The sequence below is a fragment of the Megalops cyprinoides genome, chromosome 25 (genome assembly GCF_013368585.1).
Source record: "Megalops cyprinoides isolate fMegCyp1 chromosome 25, fMegCyp1.pri, whole genome shotgun sequence".
Classification (NCBI taxonomy): Eukaryota; Metazoa; Chordata; class Actinopteri; order Elopiformes; family Megalopidae; genus Megalops; species Megalops cyprinoides.
The window spans coordinates 6,992,774-7,013,842 of NC_050607.1; the positions used below are offsets into that span (position 1 = coordinate 6,992,774).

General features: G+C 46.7%; 1 protein-coding gene across 1 annotated transcript in view; it reads left to right on the top strand.

The window, feature by feature from the left end:
• LOC118771629 (CUGBP Elav-like family member 2) overlaps nt 1-21,069 on the top strand; it is a 122,783-nt gene that overhangs the window by 12,243 nt on the left and 89,471 nt on the right. Inside the window, exon 2 of the mRNA XM_036519621.1 lies at nt 17,315-17,350. Coding sequence (XP_036375514.1) covers nt 17,315-17,350 — 36 coding nt within the window. The remainder of the gene's footprint in view (nt 1-17,314; nt 17,351-21,069) is intronic.

Consider the following 21,069-nt stretch of genomic DNA (forward strand, 5'->3'; position numbering starts at 1 on the left):
AAGAAAGGAAGAGTGGCAATTTGCCTCCGTTTTGCAGCTCTTAAAGGTAAAATAATGAATAATGGCAGCGACTGATTGTGGATTAGCTTCAGTGGTTTTGGACGTAATGTTATGCTTTAGGGATAGTGCTGGGGTAAATGATTCAGAGACTGGTGTACCAGGGCACTCGAAACATGTGACAAGGGTCCTCTTCAAGTGGATGACATTCAGAGCAATACTAGCATGTTATTCCCATTAATGGGGGGGCTTCTGGGGTGCTGCTGCTGTACCCTCGGGCAAGGTGCTTAACCCACAATTGCATCAGTAAACATCCAGCTGTATAAATGGATAACATATCAGAATAGTAAGCTATGTTAGTTGCTCTGGATAAGAGCGTCTGCTAAATGACAATAACACAACGTTGGACATATTGCATTGCTGGGCCGGTGTCCTTTTGTCGCGTCAGTGATGTTTTACCTGCCTTTGTTTCTCCACATCTTCCTTTAAACTGAGGAAAGGTCTCTGCAGCATGTAGCCTGTCCTCCTCTTCCCTTCCGATAGTCTCTCTGCATAGTTGCACACAGGCCTTCTGTCTGTGGCGCTGCCCGGCTCAGGCTGGGATGGGTTTACGTAATCGCCCTCCCAGGCGACCCGCTCGGTGGACGCTGCGCTCCCCCGCTCAGAGGAAGCTGCCGTTTTCCACTCAGCGGTAGTCACAGGGCCCCGGAGCTGCCGGTGGCCGCAGATCGAACCCGAGTGCGTCGGAGCCGAAGCCCTCCCGCGGGTGTGTGCGCAGAATCGCGTCGCCGTGGTGACCGTGTGCGCAGGCCGCTGGAGGGCTGTCCCGTGCTCCAGGGGGCTCAGGGCGGAGGGGTGACTATAAATACAGAAACAGTGATTTGGAGAAATATAATGGACTCTAAGCCAGAAGCATGCCAGATTAGATCCTAAAATCCCAGCAGCGGCTTAGCTGTTGGTCTTCATAGAACGTTTTACATCACATTATTGGCATTTTGCAGACGCTCTTATCAAGAACAACTTACATAGGTTACAGTTCTTTGACATGTTATCCATTTATACAGCTGGAAATTTACTGAGGCAGTTATGGGTTAAGTACCTTGCCCAAGGGTACAGCAGCAGGGCCCCAGTGGGGAACTGAACTGGCAACTTTTCGGTTACGAGCTCTGCTCCTTATCACTCTGCTACACTGAAGCCCAGTGTTTACAATGTCCCTCATCTGATCTGAGCTCTAAAGGGATCCATTGGCCATCAGGGTGTAGAGAACTTGACACGACCCACCGCGTAACCCGGTGGGGTTGGTGCGTATCTCTGCCAACAGCAGTGCAAAGGGGATGAGGTAATGGCCTGGAGTGTGGAGAGGGCCGCACGGCTTTAGCAGCCGCTTAAAGAGGGAGGTGAAGCGCTTCCTGCACATGCTGTCTCTTAATAAATAAATGTGTTTTGTTTTTTTTTTTTACTTCATCCTGGCAGTGATAATTCCCTCCGCTGCGCTCCGTTCAGCACGCCATTGTCTGCGCCCTTTGAGGTCAGCCCGAGGGCCTGAGCGGTTTGCAGAAGCGTCGGCTAAGTCCCTTTCATCTGGGTCTTTTAAAAGCGTCTGCTCGGGCTCTGACTGCGGCTGTCTGAGGATGACTCCCTATCGTTCCGCTCTCTGTTTGTTTACCGGAGGAGCGCTCTGCACTTGTCCAGAGCAAGGCCCTTAATTTGCTTGATAGTCTTTGATTTGCCGGGCAGCACTGTCTTGCAGTAAGAAACGCGTTCCAAGGCTGTCGCCTTCTGCCGCGGTTGGAAGTGGCGCTGTTAAACCCACATGTAAATGCTCGGAATGACCTCTCATTTCTTTCACGGCCGGAGAAAAAGGTTGCAATTAGCAGAGACGTGCGAAACTTTGCAATGTGTAAAATGCCGTGTTTGCGGTGAATGGCAGCACCAGCCATTGAACTCAAGTGTTCCCACAGCTTCCGTGTTGCAGTGTGACTGCGGTTTTATACCTGCGCTCTCTCAATGGCGTCTGCTGTTTGGGGCATGCTGTGTGGCCCTCACTCGGACACCTCTGATCTTTTCCAAACCAGGGACACTGAAGAGCGAAGCCCCATTATTCTGAAGCAGAGCTGGCTGTGGTCACACATTGATCTGGAACTGAAACATTCACAGTGCACATACATATATAAGGGCAAAAACAAGTGACATGAATGTATTACTGAGTTACTGAGGGTATTATGCAATTGTCTCTTCATTCCTAATTACGGCTTGCATTTTCTAGTTTTAACAGATAACACTGACAGCCCCAAAAAGCTTGATCATTCATAGTTTTAACTAATACATTTCTAAATGAAATGTGGAACAACATTTCAAGCAGACATCACACGTTTTGATTCCAAAATGCGTAGAAATTCATATTCCCTCTAAAAGCTTTTGGTCGTGTATGTTTTGTGTATGTGCAGATATATACTGTATGCAATAATGTAGCCTGCAGTTGGGAGTCATAGAGGAAAGGATAGAGGGAATCATAGACCAGCAGCAAGAGGAGAAATGTGAAAACTGTTCATGATGATGTCAGATAACATTTTGTTCCAGCTCATTCCAGAACCATATGCACATTACATCTGTGAGGGATATCTGAAAGATGTAAAAAATGTGAGTTTTTTGGTCATTTGTTCTGTTTTAAAACTAGAAATGGACACCGCTGGGTATTTTTTTTACAGAATACATTTTAGTCATCATTAATAATCACCAAAAAACACCCCTGAGGGGAGATAAAAATAAAAATGCAAATCTTAATCTTAATTAATCTTGTGGCATTGACATTCATTGTAATCAATGCTGTATCTGTCTGCACAGAAGACAACGGCATGCAGGTTTGTCGGGAGTATCCTTTGACTCTAGCAGCAGGAGGCCAAACCACTCACACACCCTCAATTCGACAAAAAATGAAATGCAGTGGAATGGAATATTATCCTGGTGCAAGAGAGAGATATAGAGAGGGGGAGAGAGACAGAGAGAGAGATAGAGGTAGAGAGAGATGGAGAGGGGGTAAGAGAAGAGAGAGAGGGAGAGGGGGGAAAAAGATGGAGAGAGAGAGAGAGAGATGGCGGAAGAGGGGATGCATCTCTGCTGATATTTCCCAGTTTCCTCTAATGCCTTTAAAATTTGCCAGAAGTGCAGCCCAGATGAGAAATATGCAGATCTATGTAAATGCATTCTTGGATGGGCTCCTCTCTGGGCGCTATCTGCGTCCCTGGAGGAGAAATAGGAACTGCCTCTGAGAACCTCCGGTTCTGACATCACTCCGTTTTTCTGCGGTAATTAATGGCAGAGGCAGCCGTTTACTTTTTCAGAGAGATGGTGTCAGTGTTGGGGGGCTGCTTTAGGGGTGAGATTAAATGGAGGGTCGTGTTTTCAGTGCTCCAGTGACGTTCTATGCCTGTGAGGGTATAGACACACAGCGGTGTAGTCAGGTTCATAGCGCAGGTTCTGCTGTCTAAACTCAGGTGATGTGCATCACACTTTAGGCTTAAGGCAAAGAGGCCCCATGCTCCCAGGCCAGCTACAGTGCATTACATATATTACATTACGTTACATGCTGTCTTATCCCAAGTGACTTGCATAGTTTGTAGTTTTGCATGTTATCCATTTATACGGCTGCATATTTACTGAGGCAATTGTGGGTTAAGTACCCTGCCCAAGGGTACAACAGAAGCACATCAGCGGGGAATCAAACCAGCAACCTTTCAGTTACAAGCCCTGCTACAGTAGGCTGGCTTTGGCTTGGATTCAGTATTCGTTTCACATTTCAATGTATACGGTCCATGCCAGTTCTAAGACATACTGATATAATAATCAGTTACATATAGTAATCAAAAATATAAGGGCAGAGTCATTCCCAACCTGGGCTTGTAAACATGAAGCAATCAACTCATAACAATCAATCTGGATTCACTTATAATGTGTAACGGGGTATTCACTGAAGTGCAAAGCACCTAGGCTGTAAAATATTTTCTAAAGAAAAAAAAAAAAAGCTTGCCATTTCGCTAAGCACCTGAATGCCAGTCAACATGGCAGGAGTGAAACGAGGCTTTCCACAGATGACAAAACGCTGCCTTCCTGGCTTCTAACCAGTGGGAGAGACACAGCGGAGAAATTGTGCATTCTGCAGCCTGCACCTTCGAAGATTCTGTGAAGAACCAAGGAGGTGTTACATCGTGAACACGCGTAGAACAGGCAAGGCACCAGAGAGCCAATTATCATGGAGACACTCAAATAATAATGAACGTGAGTCGAACTGTGGCTTAATTTAACTGAATTAAGGACATGACAGAGTTGCATGTAACAAACAAATGCCATTGGGTTACAGGCAGCCCCACCCTGTTTATTTGATCACTGACTTCCTGAAGCCGGTAAAAACAGAGATATGTCTGGGGCAGTTATGGATATATCAGTATATATAAATATATCAGAATATGAATGTACCTGTCTGATGGTCTGGGTTCGGTTCCCCTTTTGGAAGATGAACTTCCCTGTCTCACATGCAGATGTGGTAGGTCTACGTGCCTAAAGCTGTTACAGACCACAGCAGAACTCCAAACAGACTGTCTATGCTTAAGGTCAACAGAATACATTGGCATATTTTTTGGTTAATACTGTAAGCTGTCTTTTCACCTTGTGACTGAGCCGCATGAACCACACTTGCACAGGCCAAAAGAAAAAAGGTTTATACATCATCTGAAGCAGCCTAGCCCAGGGGGGCAATGTGATATGGACACTCGATAATTTATCAGTCATTATTGGTCAGTTATGTGTCACCAGGCTTCCTCTGTTATGTTAATATTATGCACGAAAATAAGACCTTAGTTCTGTGGAGACATGAGTGTTCTGTTCCTGCTTCAGCTATGTTTAACATTTCTTCGAGGCTGAGGCAGAAATTACCTTCTCCCTAAAAAATCACAGTTCCAAGGTCTTACCCACTGGATCTGAAGGAGAACATTCGGAGGGAGTCCAAAACAGAGTTTGCTATCTCACTGAGGAGAAATATGTCTGGTAGTCACACCTGTCTCAGCATAACACTCACGTAACATCCCCTCCTTGACATCTGTGAGAATCTTTTGTTCTCTTTTTCACCCCTCATCTCGGAAAACGCAGAAAAGTGAGGAGGCGGCTGTGTTTCCAACCCAAACGCTGTGGCCTTGGAGACGTTGATCGCAAAATAAAACAAAGCAGTGGAGTCGTTTTCCAAAGCAATTAAAGGCCATCAGTGGAGAGGCATGATTGAATTATATTATTGTGGTTCAGCTGTGGGCCTTGTGGACCGTAGACTCTGACCCCACCATTTTTCCCCTGTTAATTGTTTATCAGAGAATCAAACTTGCTGCCAGAGTTGCTGGGCCCGTGTTTTCTGTGACTGAATGTATGTCAGAGCAGTTGGAATAAATGCAACAGCAGAGTCAGACACAGAGCTCTGTTTCGTGCCTGCGGTTCTCCAGTGTCGATTACCTGTCAGGGTTCATTCTGTGGGATCTTCTCTCTTCCACATGTTGGGGAGAATTTCCAGGGCAGGGCCACGACCCGGCATCTCACCTACGTCTTTAGTCTCCGCTGTTTGCCTTGCTTAACCATGCTCCTATTTTTACATTTTGACGTAATTAATGTGTTTCTATAATGCCGGTTCTCCTGAGGCTACTTTGAAGGCGTGTTTGCCTGGTGTAAATAAACTGCACTGTATTGAATGGGTTTGTAGAGCCAGCTTTAAGCCGTATTCTTGTGTGGAGTGGGACTTCTCCATGAAGTGTTACTAATTATTGAAATCCTCTCTAATCCTTATAGGACACCAACCAAACACGTTGAAATGAGACAGGGAGAGACAGGTGGAGCAGACTCTACAGCACTCTGTGATACATACACAATGTGCACAATTACCCCCTTCCTATACCTCCTTTAATGCCACCCCTCTCAGTGCCCAGTATATCACATGCCATTCAACCCCTACCTTGTACAAAAACTCTATGCCTTTCACCTTACACCTTGTACCCTACACCCTATACAATACACCCATACCTTAATATAATGCACCTTATACACTTTGTGTAGAGTATCCACCCTACCTATTAGTGTGTCACTAAAGGCACTTTGAAGGGCTGACACTTGGCCTTTGAATCCTGACTAACATTCAGTGGAATCACTCATCAAATGCTACTGTCATGATAAATTTGCTGCTTTAAAATTAAATGTGTTGTTTTCTGAAGTCATTCTGGGGAAACTCTCCACTTTCTCCTGTTAGATAAACATTAGGTTTAGAGGTGAACTCCTCACCCGCTGGGTTACTTGCGCGCATCTCATGAAGCCGTCATGGCGTCTGACTGGTGCTGGATAAAGACGCCATGAGGGCTTTTGTTCAGAGAGAAAGCAATGACTCAGCTCCTTCCTCCCATCAGTCTGACGTGTTACAGCGGAGTCGAGCGGTAACGTTCGGGTCGTCTCCGGCCCCCCGCCCCCCTACCCCACACGTGTCAAAAAGTCCACAGTTAAAGCTAATTTGATTTTCTGCGGGCGAACCCCTCTTGGGAACGGTGGAGGAATTCCAGTTTTGCGGTAATGAAATTAGGAGCCAGCGTGGTGTTTACCCTGGCTGCCTCAGAGCACATTTATTAGACCCTCTCAGAACCCATGCTGATACCGCTCACAGAGCCCCACCCCTGACCAGCTCCAGTCTCCTGAAATGTGATATTCCTTATAGAACGGGGACCTCTTGGCAGATCTATAATGTGATTACGTCCACAAGGTTGCCGATATATCAGAGTCTTTTTTTTTCCCCAGCAGCATTACGACCCCCGTACGCTCATCCTCCATTGCCGACCGGAGGAACTCTGTGCTCTGTGGGAATTTTTAAGGCAATTTTTCGCATTTTTTTAGGCAGGGTTTCCGTCCCTGTCATTTTCGGTTCGGGGTTGCCGTTGCCGTGGAGGCATGGCGGTGGATTGCTGTGGTGAAGTGGTAATGGAGACGGGCTGAGGTAATGACCCCTGCGTTGACAGCCTCGTTCTGGGTGGTGGAGTGAAGGGCCTGGCAATTACGGGCCTGGAGAGGAGACAGCGGTCAGCACCCCTCCACCCTCACTGCCACCAGAGCACTGTACTCTCCCAGCTGGAGTTCTCTCACACACACACACACACACACACACACACACACACACACGCACACACACACACACACATACACACAGACACACACACACACACACACAACACACATACAGGGACTCACACACACACATACAGGGACTCGCACACACACACACACACACACACACACACACACACACACACACACACACACACACACGTACACACACACACCACACACAGACACACATACACACACATACAGAGACTAAAACACACATACATACACATACACAGACTCTCACAGTACATGTACACACACGTACACACACACACATACAGGGACTCACACACACACACACATACAAAGAGACACACATACATACATATATATATATATATATATATATATATATATACATATATATATACACACATATATATATATATATATATATATATATATATATATATATATATATATATATATATATATATATATATATATATGTGTATACATGCGGACACATACACACCACACACACAGACTCTATATACACAAAGACACAGGCAGACTCACATTCACACATATACACACACAAACACTCTCGCTCTCTCTCTCTCTGTCTCTCTCTGAACTGTTCTCTCTGGCAGACAGTTGGCCAACAGCACAGCAAATGGCTCATTTTGTGAAGCCACACTTTGACTTTTCCACCTGGAGCTGCGCTTGTTACCAGACATACAGTACAAAGCCCCTCTGTCACCCTGTCTGAGCCTACAGCATGCTCCCACCCTGATGGAGCCGGCAGCTCCGGGGGAGAGGGGAGCTGGTTCAGATGAAAAACAGGATCCCGCTACACCTGCGTCTCCTCAGCGTCACCTTGGACCTGCCTCACCATATAAAGCAATGTAGCACATCTCCCGTGTCTCTCATTGGCTGACGTTCGCTGAATGTGGTTGGGTTCGGACCGCGCTCTGCTGCACGTGACTCTTACCCTGGATCTGCTGCTCCGTTACGTCCTGTTTTTCCCTTTGTCAGTTGGGTGACGTGTCTGTCGTAAGGGACACATCGGACACTGCTGAGAGATGGAGCTGTTTGTGTGTTGGAGCTTTTTCCTTACCAAAGAAGAGCTTAGCTCTTTGCTAAAGCTTCCTGAAGCTGTCTCTTTAGCAAACTTGTTTAGGTATTTAAGCTGTTTTCAAACCACTCCAGCAGAAGAGAACAGTTGTGTTCCTTTGACTTTACTCCGTCTCTGCAGATATTCCACTGGGATTTTACAATATATTACACATACAATATAAGGACCAATCTCTTAGCTTATCCCAGAAGGCCTTTCTGTGGGTGAATGCGGTCACACAATTAGTGAAATCAGATACTCAATCAATGAGCCAGTCATGGTTTCAGTGAGCCGACTTTGGTTTCAAATGTGTCTTGGTTAAGTGAAAGTTTGTCTCGATACATTTGTACAACCTGAAACTGAATGTGCATGTGAATAGCAGTTCATGAACAACTGAGCAGTTTATTAATATAACTTTGAATGTGAGCATAATGACTAAATGTAAATGTAAAGTGTATTTTAAGCGTACTTCATTTTAAAAAATCACATTTTTATAAGCAACAGACCCCCCCTGGCGAAACCGGTCCAGTGGAATGTTTCTCTGCGCTCAGGAGTTAGTCAGCAATGTGGATCGATGCGGATCGATCTGGCTTGCCGGGCGTCTCGTTTTCCCCTGACCTGAGGAGGCACATTTCATCGAATTAATGAGCGGTCGGGCGGCCACTGGCCTTATCAAAGCCCGGCAGCTCGGCTGTCTCCCCTGGCCGCGCTGATACCGGATGGAGAGATAGACGGAGCTCTCCCTCGCCTCTCCCCGCGCTGACGGAGCGGAACGCAGGCAGCACCCCCCCGAGTCCCCCAGTCCCAGCTGCGAGGGGAGAAAGTTGGTGGCCGTTCGGGTTATCGCGGAGTCCAGGTGCAGGCGGGCGGGGGGGTGAGACGGCACCATGGCACCACTTCCTCTCCGGTCCCCGCAGACGGCTCGTTCCGCTCTGATCCACTCCAGCGTGCAGCAGGTGGCCAGACTCCAACTGCCAATAATAACACGGCCCACCGAAACCATTAAATCCACCACCTATATCAGCGTGAAGTGCCATATCGCTGAGAGCTCCAATAACATTCCAGCATGATGTACATTTAAGTGCGGCTTGGCCCAGGAAGCCATTATGGAAATAGACTACCAATGAGGCGGCGTTCTGTATATCACTGTGGCTGGTCTATGATTACTGCGTGCACTGGTGAGAATGTAGGATTTTGAAGGCAGGCGCATCAATTAATTTTGTGTGCTTGTGTCCATATTAAGTGCAGTGTGTCGCATCCTCGGTTCTTGCCATTGTTTTTTCCAGGTCAAACACAAATTGTATTTGCTAGAACCCCCAACACACACACACACACACTCACACACGCACACACAGATGGTGAGCACCCCCCAGCACACTGCAGATCGTAAGATTTAAACATCAACACTATAAAATATTCATGTTTCAGCATGATTGTGAGAGCAGAACTAAACCAAAGGGATTTGCTTCTCAGATCAGTGGATCCTGCTTGCCTTTCCTGTAACACTGCTGGCTCTCCATATTAAAAAAAAAAAAAAAAACGAGTTTTCTGCTCACAGCGAATTTCACTGGGGGGACAAAGAAAACAAGAGGGGCGGGAGAGCATGGGCCAGAGTCTTGCTTCAATTTCGCCCCGCTAACATTGCTGTGTAGTTCTGGAGCGTTTCCCCGGAGCGCCGCAGGGTATGACCCGGCGCGGGTTCGGAGCGCGGGGCCGCTTTCTCGCTGAGAGAGAGAGAGAGAGAGAGAGCGGTGGGCACGGAGCGAGTTCGGAACTGGAGTGGCGCGTCTTTTCTCGGGGTCCCGCCACCGCCCAGCTGTCGTTTGTCATCCTGACGGCAGCCGTATGCAGATTAACTAATAAGATCTCGGCGGTGGCAAAGGACCGGGCGCGGCTTCACGCCGGGCGCGGGAGCAGGCCGCGGGCTGTCTCCGCTCCCAAACAACACGTCTCCCCCCTCTGTCACGCTCCGCAAACGACAGCTTCCTCTCCCTCGTGCCTTCATGGAGTTACATCAAAGTTTTTGATTGATGATTTGCATAGCGGCGTACGTGTGGAGTTTGCATAATGGCAAACGTTTTTCCTGTTTTGCTCCGTCTTGTTATACTTTCGCATCGTTTTTTTTTATTAAGTTTTCTGAGCTTATTCCAGAACTGCATGTTCCTGGTTGTGGTTTAGAGAGTCATGCTGCTGCATTGATCGAACCTCAGTTCACAGATCTTTAAAGCCTCTGGATGAACACTGTGGCGGTTTTTCAGATTTTCCATTTGGGTGTTTCCACCACTGTGATTGATGTGAGTTCAGTGATTGTGTTGTCCTGCGATTTATCATCATATTTCCACCATTGTTCAGCAGTACACCAATTTAATTTGTATGTAATTTCTATTTCCCTGAATATGTTCCATCTGATCACAACAGCAGCAAATGCACAATGGAGCTCATACACTAGAATTTATGGTAGGTTCCACACTGGCTCTCAGGGTGATTAATGACAGGTCACTGGGTTATGTGACATTACGGTTGTATCAATTTTCCGGGGTGTTCATACACAGCCCTTTATGGCCCTGCCTCTCCAAGGAAGTGATACAGACATGATGGCTGGAGGCCCATGAGAACTGTAAATATTCTGCCCAGCATATCTCAGAGATTAAAACAGAAATGTAGGCCTTTATAGGGATTAGTGCATGACATTTTACTTCATGGCTAACTCGATCAGACAGAATGACAGTCATATTGATTTTTCTTAAACTTTCCTCATAAATACAAACTCAAAGACTGTGTTTATTATTGCTGTTTGGGGCACCTTGTCTGATACTCTTAAGCCTCCTAAAACTCCCAGCAGATATGGTGATTGCGCATGATATCGTTCCTCAGTAACTTTGACAAAATACTTAATGGACTCATCTTGCAGAATCTCCTCCAAGCTTTAGCACATTCGTGGCAGTTATACAGATGCATATGAACACTGGCACATGTATCAAGCCAAAATCACACTGTTTCGCTATCCCTGAAAAACATCTCTTAATCACAAGTTCCACCCCATAAGATTGGTTTGGAAATACCACTCACATTTTATTCTGCCCTTGATATCCAAAATGCCTAGCCATTCCTTTAAAAAAAAATCTGGCCATTGCCATTTTGAAAGTCATCAAGGACATTTTTATAGTCTATTTACTATCACATCAACAGACATGCCTTTTTTGTATAACTCTAAATGACAATGCTTGATTCTGTTGTCAGCTGTCCAGAGCCAAAACAAATGCCTGATTGTGATTGTACCAATTAGAGCAATAGGACGATGGTCTAAATAAAAGGCTCTAATTATTCCTAATCATAAAAAAACTGTAATTGTGTTCAATTATGTAACACATCAATCATGGCTATCAGGGTTTCAGAAGGTGTTACCAGTTTCATTGTTATATTAGCAGACTCGTTTGTTAGCACCTTAAGTAAGAACTTGCTCTGTTCATGTGTGAAGTGTTACTTGAAATATTACCATATTAATGCTTCTCGTAGAAGACTGTGGCCTCAAGAGGAGTTTCACTCCAATCGGATTGAATTCAATTCTTGGAGCGTGCAGTCATGATAGCGATACCATTATTTGCAGAGTGCTACCGGCCTACCTTTTTCAGATTGTTACTGGTATGGACACGCAGCGTGTGACTGGCCTAGTTTTCTACTGTGCTGTGTTAAATTTACATTTATTCATTTGGCGGAAACGACTCACAAAAAGCATATCCAGTACATTGCATTGCAGACGTCGTGTTGCATTATTGAATATGTGATCTGCGATAAACTGGAGTCGCCCTGGACTGTGAGATCAGCCGAGGAAACAGAACACGGTCCTGTAATCAGAGAGACCAGGGGCTGTGTTCAGCTCAGCATGGAGCCGAAGCATCTCCCACAGGCTCGGAGGACATAACAACTCAAGTTACCGGCCTGGCAGAAACGTTTTGGCAGGACTTGCAGGAACACCTGGCACCTGTCCAGTCCAGGAAATAACTGTATTTGTCATTGTGACTCGCCGTGAAAAATGTCTCCCGAGACGCAACTGTGTATTCCTCAGACCTCTTTTATTGGGGCATAAATATGCCTCTGGATGAGTGTTCCAGTAAATTGTATCTGTCTGTCCTGAGAGTGGTAGGGATGCTCTGGATCGATGTCGGCACCTGATAATTGATCCAAGATCAGCTAACTCTGTCCTAAATCTAAACTGGACCATTCTGTGGGACAGGGCTGTAACTTATTCTTAGCCAGTGATGAGGACGCTACTGTAGATATGTTCACCAAAAGACAAACACCCACTTGCCTGCCTCAGTCACTGTAAGCACTGGAGACTTTGGGATTGCTGAGGGGTGATTGGCTGGGACCTCTGCTGGAGGCGGAGAAACGAGCTGAGGCTAAACGTAATAGGCTGGGAACACAGCCTGTTGTGTCAATGAGCAGATTGTATTTTTGTGGGACTTAATTTAATTCAAACGTTTAACAACATAACAACAGTGATATTTAACAGACACGTCCTGTGACTGTGTTTCAGCTCCTGTGTCTCTGAGTGTAAATCTGAGTGATATGCTCTGACCACACACACACACACACAAAAGCTGCAACCACACACTCTGTGCGACCACACACACATGCTCACCACACACTCTCCACCCAAACACTAAACCTAAAGCCAATACTGTGCTCTGTCTGACCAGGCACTCTCCAGCCACAGACACACACTGACCACACACAGGCTCTGACTGCGGACACACCTCAACCACAAACACACTTTAACTGCATATATAAACGTCAACCACAAACACGTTCTTACGGCACACACTCCCAAATCACAGCCAAGATTTGACCAAACACATGCAATGACAGCATGCACATTTTGACTTTACACACACTTTGATTATGCACACACTCTAACACACTCATTCTCTAACTGCACCCATGTTCTGATTGGCAGACACATTCTGAGCACATGTTGCCCTCCAATCAGATGGAATCTCTGCTACATAAATGCACCTCCGTTTCACAACAGTCCTCTCTTCTTGTTGCATAATGCATGTGCCATTAATGACTGACTCCTCCCCCTGATGTCATTAATGATTGGCTCTACTTTTGTAAAATGTCACACAAGGCATTAAGGAGTGACTCCTCCCCCTGGTGTGTCTCTTGTGGGGTATTAATGGATGACTCCGCCCCCTGTTGTGTATCCTGTGGGGCAGTAATGACTGGCTCCTCCCCCTGTTGTGAACCTTGTGGGATATTAATGACTGGCTTCTCCCCCTGTTACATATCTCATTGGACATTAACGACTAGTAACATGTCATAAAGCCTCACTCGTGTCTGATCAGTTGTGTGGGGTTTTAGGTAATGGTCCGGAGCTGTAGTATTTTTAGCCCGTGGAGTGATGAATGGGGCCTGTCTCTCCGCTGTTACTTACGCCTGCTTTATAGCCTGGCAGCTCTAATGTGTCTGGGCCGGGAGCTGTGTGGATGTGTGCACCGCTGCCTGCTGCAGTCTCTCCAGCCTCAGAATATATCTGAGTAAATGAGGGGCTAATGCTGTTTCCCTGCACTGCTGTCTCCTCTCTCTCTCCATCCCTCTTCTCTCGCCTTGTGCCGTCTCTCTCTCTCTCCCTCAATCTTTCCGTTTCCCGGTACCAGCCTTTCTCTCTCTCTCTCTTGCTGTCGCTCCCTGTGTCTCTCACTCTCTCTCTCTGGTTCCCTCTCTCTCTCTCGCGAAAGGTGAAATTAACGAGCTCTAATGAGCGGGAGGACAGTGGGAGAGAGCGGTCTGAGGTATTAATGAGGCTCTCTTTGTTTAACCTCTTCCAGATGCAATTTTTATTGGAAACGGTGAGGTAAATTGCTCTGCTTTCGGGTGCAGCAGCGCTGCGCTATATGGACCAGAATAACGTGGGCTCCAACTATCCTGAGAGGGAGTAAGAGAGAGACAATATGTGATGAACAGCAGAGATATGGAGACTGTGTGTGTTTGTGTGTGTGTGTGTGTGTGTGTATGTGTGTTTGAGGTGGAGAGACAGTAGCTTTTCAGAAGACCAGCAGCTGTTCTTCATTTCGACAGAGCCACCCCAGATAGGTGGGACCAAAGCCATTTGCATGTAAAATTTCAAACTAATCAAATTGTTTCAGATAAGGCACTAACAGTATCAGGGGCTCATTGTCTGCTGATCATAATTACAGAGCCCAATAGTGCAGCTAAGGTGGACCCCAGTGATGCAGTGGTACAGAACCCAACCCTGCAGTGCTGGCAGCATCTGATGGGTGCTTGTCTGTCTGTGTCTCAATAGAATTAGGGTTAAACTGTTGACTGGACCCCACAAGAAGGCTCAAGACCAACTCCCATTGCGAGCTGAATCAAGCCTAGCTTTGTATTTTTTCATTTTTACATATTGTCCTTTAAGTTCAGTGCCCACCAGATTGTTAATAAAGTACTTGATTAAGCTGTAACTGTCTCTTGAATCCGGGCTTGAAGGTGTTCAGTACCCCAGATATAGATGTGGCACTGTGGCATTCCTCAGCTCTCAACTCACATGCTTCACTTTCAGCAGGGCCGTTTCAGCCATGCTACAGTTTCAATAGTACCGCTTCAGTCTCTCCTCAGTTTCAGTAGTATTGCCTCAGTAACTCCCCAAATTCAGTAGTACTGCCTCATTTGTACCTCAGTTTCAGTAGTACTGCCTCAGTCTTTCCTCAGTTTCAGTAGTACTGCCTCAGTTTCAGTAGTACTGCCTCAGTCTTGCCTCAGTTTCAGTAGTACTGCTTCAGTCTTGCCTCAGTTTCAGTAGTACTGCCTCAGTTTCAGTAGTACTGCCTCATTCTTGCCTCAGTTTCAGTAGTACTGCCTGTTTCAGTAGTACTGCCTCATTCTTGCCTCAGTTTCAGCAGTACTGCTTCAGTCTTGCCTCAGTTTCAGTAGTGCTGCCTCAGTTTCAGTAGTACTGCCTCAGTCTTGCCTCAGTTTCAGTAGTACTGCCTCAGTCTTTCCTCAGTTTCAGTAGTACTGCTTCAGTCTTGCCTCAGTTTCAGTAGTACTGCCTCAGTCTTGCCTCAGTTTCAGAAGTACTGCCTCAGTCTTTCCTCAGTTTTAGTAGTACTGCCTCAGTCTTGCCTCAGTTTCAGTAGTACTGCCTCAGTCTTTCCTCAGTTTCAGTAGTACTGCCTCAGTCTTTCCTCAGTTTCAGTAGTACTGCTTCAGTCTTGCTTCACTTTCACAAACCAGCATATTTATCCTGGTTTGCTGTTACCGTGGAGAACGCTTGTGTGCCGCATGTCCCTGCGCCCCATGAAAGATCCTCCTCTGTAGGCTTTCATAATTCATAATTCATAATTCATAACGCGCTCTCTCTCTCTCCCTCTCTCTCTCTCCATGCGAAAGCGGGCATAGAAACGGGGTTCGCCACCATGGCCACGGACGAAACGAGAGAAAGAGGCCTTTGAAATGCAAACGAGAGGGAGCTGTGATCGGATTCCGTCTGAATGAGCCGATTCTATCCTCCATTTCCTCCACATTTGGTCCTGAAAAGGAAGGGGACATTACCAGTAACTGAATAACCAAAGGCTTGCGTGTGAGGGCATGTTGGGAGTTTCACACTCTAAAGAGCGGACCCCGTTCCTCCGCGCCAGCCGTGGAGGAGAAGCAGTATTTTCTGCACCCATTTGCCTGGTGTCACGCTGAATGAAGGCCAGAATCAGCCGCACACATTCAGGGCATTGATTTCTCCTCAGAGCGCTGGCGTTTGTTTTCCCAGTCAAGGGTAATTGAACCGGCCACTTGAAGCCCGGCCGGTGATTGGTGCAAGTTCATTTCTCCTGTCAGGACTTGGCGAAAGCTCTCCTGTCACTCCGATCCCCGGGGGCCGGCGCCGTCCTCAGAGTGTGGTGTGGTCACTCTCTGGAGCATGTTGCGTTTTTGTGCTGTTTTTCCTCCAGCACACTGGAACCCTCATTCTGCAAATACCTGCAAATGCTGCAGGGGGGGAACTTCCATGAGCACAGAAAATGGTCAGTGGTGCTGATATTCTTGCAGCTTGTTTTAAGATTGGGGCAGCAGTGTAGCATAGTGGTAAGGAACAAGGCTTATAACCAGTTGATGGTTCGATTCCCTGCTCGGACACTGCTGCTGTATCCCTGGGCGAGGTGCCTAACCCAGAATTACCTCAGTAAATATCCTAGCTGTATGAATGGATGATTGTAACCTATGTAAGTAACTCTGGATAAGAGTATTCGCTTAATGACAATAGTAATATTTAATGGTTGTGGGGAGCTTGTTCCACTACTCAGGGGAAGGGGTAAAGAAGAGGCATGAATGAGATTAGTGACCCTTCTAAGAGCAGACCACCAAGTGAAGGGAGGTAGTGCAGTGGAGTGCTCTGGCAGGAGGGTAGGGTGTGAAGACAGCTTGTTAGTGTGGGAGTGCAGTTTTTTGACACTTCTCTGTAGGCTCAAAGGCTGGGTAAGTAAAAACACCGTGTGCTTAACTAACCCCGTGCACTTCTAACACTGACTGTATTGGTTTTTTAGCCGGGCGATTTTGCCCAGTTTGTTTCACTGCACTGCACTGAACAGGCTCTGGTGCAGCTGGTGCAGGGATGCTTTGTTGAACGGTGACCAGAGGTTCTTCCTGTGAGGGTGATTTGTGGGAGCCGCCCTCGCTGGGATTGCGAGTCGGTAAAAATCCATGTAGCAGCTTCCGTCTTGAACACGGTCGGCTTGGGAAATATCCCCACATCTTCCCGCTCACTTCACGTGCTCGATGTAAAGTCACCATGGTGAGGGCCGTGTGAGAGTCGGTGACATAGAGAGGAGTCTGTATCAGTGTTCAGTCAGCACACCAGCACAGCCCCTCCAAATGAGATGATGCTGCTTCCTGCCGACTGTGAGTGCACCTGCACCGTGGGATTTGCATGAGAGAGTTACCAGAAATAGAATGCGCTTGCCGGGGCCGCGCAGTGTAATTCAAAGGCTTTGTTGCCTGCGCTAATCTCACCGCGCCTCACACGTTTTCTAGCAGGCTTCTTCCTCTTCTCTTTAACTAATGCCTGTCTGCTTTCCTCCCCTCTAGGCAGGACACCAGCGAGCTCTCTGGACCAATACAAAGGTAGGAGCTCCGGTTATGATTGACGGCTGTGTTGGGTTATGGTGGGCTGCTTTGGTGGAATGGTGTTGGGTTGTGATTTGGCGTTTTGGAATCAGTGTTTGGTTGTGATGGAGTGTGCTGAGTTGCTGGGTTGAGACGGAATGATTGGATTCGATGCTGGGTTGCCATGGAGTGCTGCTGGGATGAGGTGTTGGGTTATGATGAGAGATGTGGAGTGATGATGTTAGGTTGTGATGGGGGGTTTGGCCTGATGGTTCTGGGTTGCGGTAGGACGTCTGGAGTCATGGTGCTGGTTTGTAATGGAGCGTTGAGAGAGCTGGTGCTAGGTGGTGATGGCGTGGTTGTTGTAATGGTGTTAGGTTGTGATGGAGTGTTTGGAGCAATGTAACTTTGCTCTCATTGTTACTCTCATTCCCTCAGGTCTGCGTTGTGATAGATGTTGTCTGTGTTCTTAAGCAGGGTGCTTCTCAAAATGCAGTGCATGTCATTAAGCTCAAAGCCCTCCAGCGACCATGAAACATGGAGACACAGAATTAAAATAGCGGAACCGCTACATATCACATTCTGCTAACACTAAGTGTCACATCCTTCTTTGAAACGCTTTTCTTACCGCAAAACAATTGAAGAGAATCATAAGAAAAGTGTGCAACTTGTCATAACCAAGAAAATATACTGAAGTGAAGGGTGGTGGGCAGTCACAGTCTGAAGGGTTTGTGTTTTTAGACACACAAAGAGATGTCCTCGGAAAATAAGCTAACTCCGTCTTGGGTGGCTGTACTGGAAGCTGGAATGAAATATTTCCTCACTGCTTACAAACTCACCCCATGCCCTGCCATGTAACAGCTCCAGCTTACACCTTCTAACTTGCGTGGGGAAAAAAAAAATCCAGTAAATGTATTAAAGGCCATAACCTCGCTCTTACTGTGTGATCACAGAAGAAACGTCTAGAGAGAATCAGCATGCTTTTTAGATATTCACAGGCTGTTATGGGAGATGGGCGATGACACAAGGGCCTCCACTAACAGCCTAATAAGACCCCACATGAAAGATTCATTGGCTGTTTCTCGCCCCGCTGACCAACCGTGGATCTGAGCCGAACTGAGCGTGGATCGTAGTAAACAGAGGAGGCTCTGCCCGGTTTTCCACTGCTGCTGCAGGCTTTGAGCGGAGCGTGCGGTGTTTCTGCCTGGACATGGTCTGACTGCTGATGTTTCCCAGAAAGCCCGGCAAAGAAATGACCTCATTTCTGACCGCGGACTGCAGCGTTTTCGCTCCTCTACCGCGAGACCAGAGGAACATTTTCCACAAAGCTCGCTTTTTTTTTCCCTGAACCTTTGTGTTTGCTCCACCCCACCCGCATCACAGCTGACATCAGTTGCACTCAAAACCAAGAAAAACAATACACATTTTCCCCTCTGTCTCATCCTCTGGCCAAGCGTAATGCTTTTCGGATCACCATTCTAATTTGGTTGGGTTTATCCCAGATAGGAGCACATTCAAGGGAAGATCAAGTGAGGATCAAGTGTTGTGGATATGCAGATAACGTGATAACTGCAGACGACTGCAGATAACTGATAACAAAGCTCTCTCTCTCTTTCTCATATATATATATATATATATATATATATATATAATACATATATAATTTTTTTTCAAAAGGCATAGAGATGTTGAAGTAAGTGCAGTAACTTGGAAACTTGTGCACTTTTTGAGGAGGCAATGGAGAGCAATGAGAGCCCCCCTGACTGCACAGAGTGTTTGTGTTTGGCTGCTGCGGGTGAGCGTCACATAATCTCAGAATGGTTTGTTCTCTTCATTAATCTCCGCGCTGTGATTGACACGGAGCTGTTTTATTTATGTTGCATTTTGCGAAAGCGGGGGAGAGGCGACCGCAGAGCGCAGCGCTCGGGGAGGTCAGCTAATTACAGCTTTCTGTGGTGATTACGTTCTCCCAGAGACAACAGCTTATAATTACAGAATGCCACCATCGAACCAGAGGAGAGAGTTCCTCATCACCGAAGGCCCCCCAACGTGTCAAACCCCATCCTTCCCCTGTGATGGACAGTGCTAATGGCTATCACACCCGTAAATGCTTATTCACGGTGCCGTTTAGTTCATTTTAATTTGAAGACTTGTGTTGGATTCTTTGAAGGAACATAGCAGAAGTGGTCTCTCAGATGAATATAGAAGCAACAAAAAAGAAACAGTGTGGAAAAGCGACGGCCCTGAAAGTGTTAGAGCCTCACTCCGAAGCAGATTGTGACTGACACTGTTCCTTTGCGGCTTTTGTTGTGTTTGTTTTTGGAACAAAGGCAGACGAATGTTCCGGTTGTCTCCTCCTCTCCAGTCTGTCGCAGCTAGTCCTGCCGCGTAGCCACCAGGGACCAGCAGGGGGCTCCCTCCTGCGAGTAGTCACAGCTCAGACCCACATGCTTTCAGTTCCTGAATGTGCAGGCGGAGGGCTCTCTGGCCCCGCAGAAAGGAGGGCCCGCAGTGGGGCAATGTCCATCCCAGATTCCTCACCTTCTTCCATCCCGCAGGCTCTGTGGGAGGCAGCGTCCTGCCAAATTAAGACATTTTACTTAGTTTCAGTGGATTGAAAGACACAGTACACATATGTTCCTTTTTGTCATTTAGTGGACGGTCTTATCCAGACTGACTTACAGAGAAAGAGAACAAAGTGCATCTTATAAAAGATAGTATGAACAGTGTACAACTTTTCAAGTTCAAGCATGTGTCACCACTCAGCCTCCCCCCCCCCCCCCCCCCCCCACAGTGCTGTGATAACTACATTTGAAACTTAATTGCAGTACTACGCTACAATAAAACTACACAATTGAAGGAGACCAGACCTGACTCAAGGGTAGCAGTGGAGTCCTGAAAGGAAGGGGGCCTGGCTGGTATGAGGATAAACTCAGTCTTGGCTTAGCTGAGCCCCAGCTGATGTGTAGACATCCACAATGAGACATTTGCTGGGCAAGCTGAGATGTTTCACAAGACCAATAGTGGTAGATTGGGGGGGGGGGGGGGGGAGAAATAGTTGAGCATCATCAGAATAACAGAGATATCAGAAACCATGGGATGAAATAATGGAGCCAAGTGACCTTGTGTACAGTGAAAACAGGAGGGAGCTGAGCACAAAGCCCTGGGGGGCTCCTGCTGGAAATCTACTACGGGCCGATACAGCCCTTGTCATGGCTGTCTGGTAGAAGCAGACCCAGAAAGATAGAATGAGATCCCCAATAGAACTGTGACCAAGTCAGAATATATGATAGAAGTAATATTGAATCAGCGTTTTTATTCTCTTCTTCCTCCTCCTGTCCAGTTAGTGGTGTTCTGTTTGTGAAACTTCTAACGCCACTTTATAACAAGCACTTGGTGAGTTGCTCTGGATAAGAGTGACTGCTAAATGACAGTAATTTAATATAATGCAATGTCCACCTGGCATGCAGTAAGGCCTGCTAAGGCACCAGATGACAGTAATTATACAAGCAAAAGATAATAATGGTCTTTCTGACACAGTTGGTCTAATATTTTGTACTGCATTCACTTGTTGTTCTGTTTCATAACATGCAATATTAATAACATTGATTTAAGTTACTTTATCGTGAACTTTCTGATTTAATGCACATAATTTCTTTGCATGATGTTTTGGCAGCGTGATGCTGCGCTCAGTAAACTGTCACTGTTGCTCACAGAGGTGCGTTGATCTGAAAATT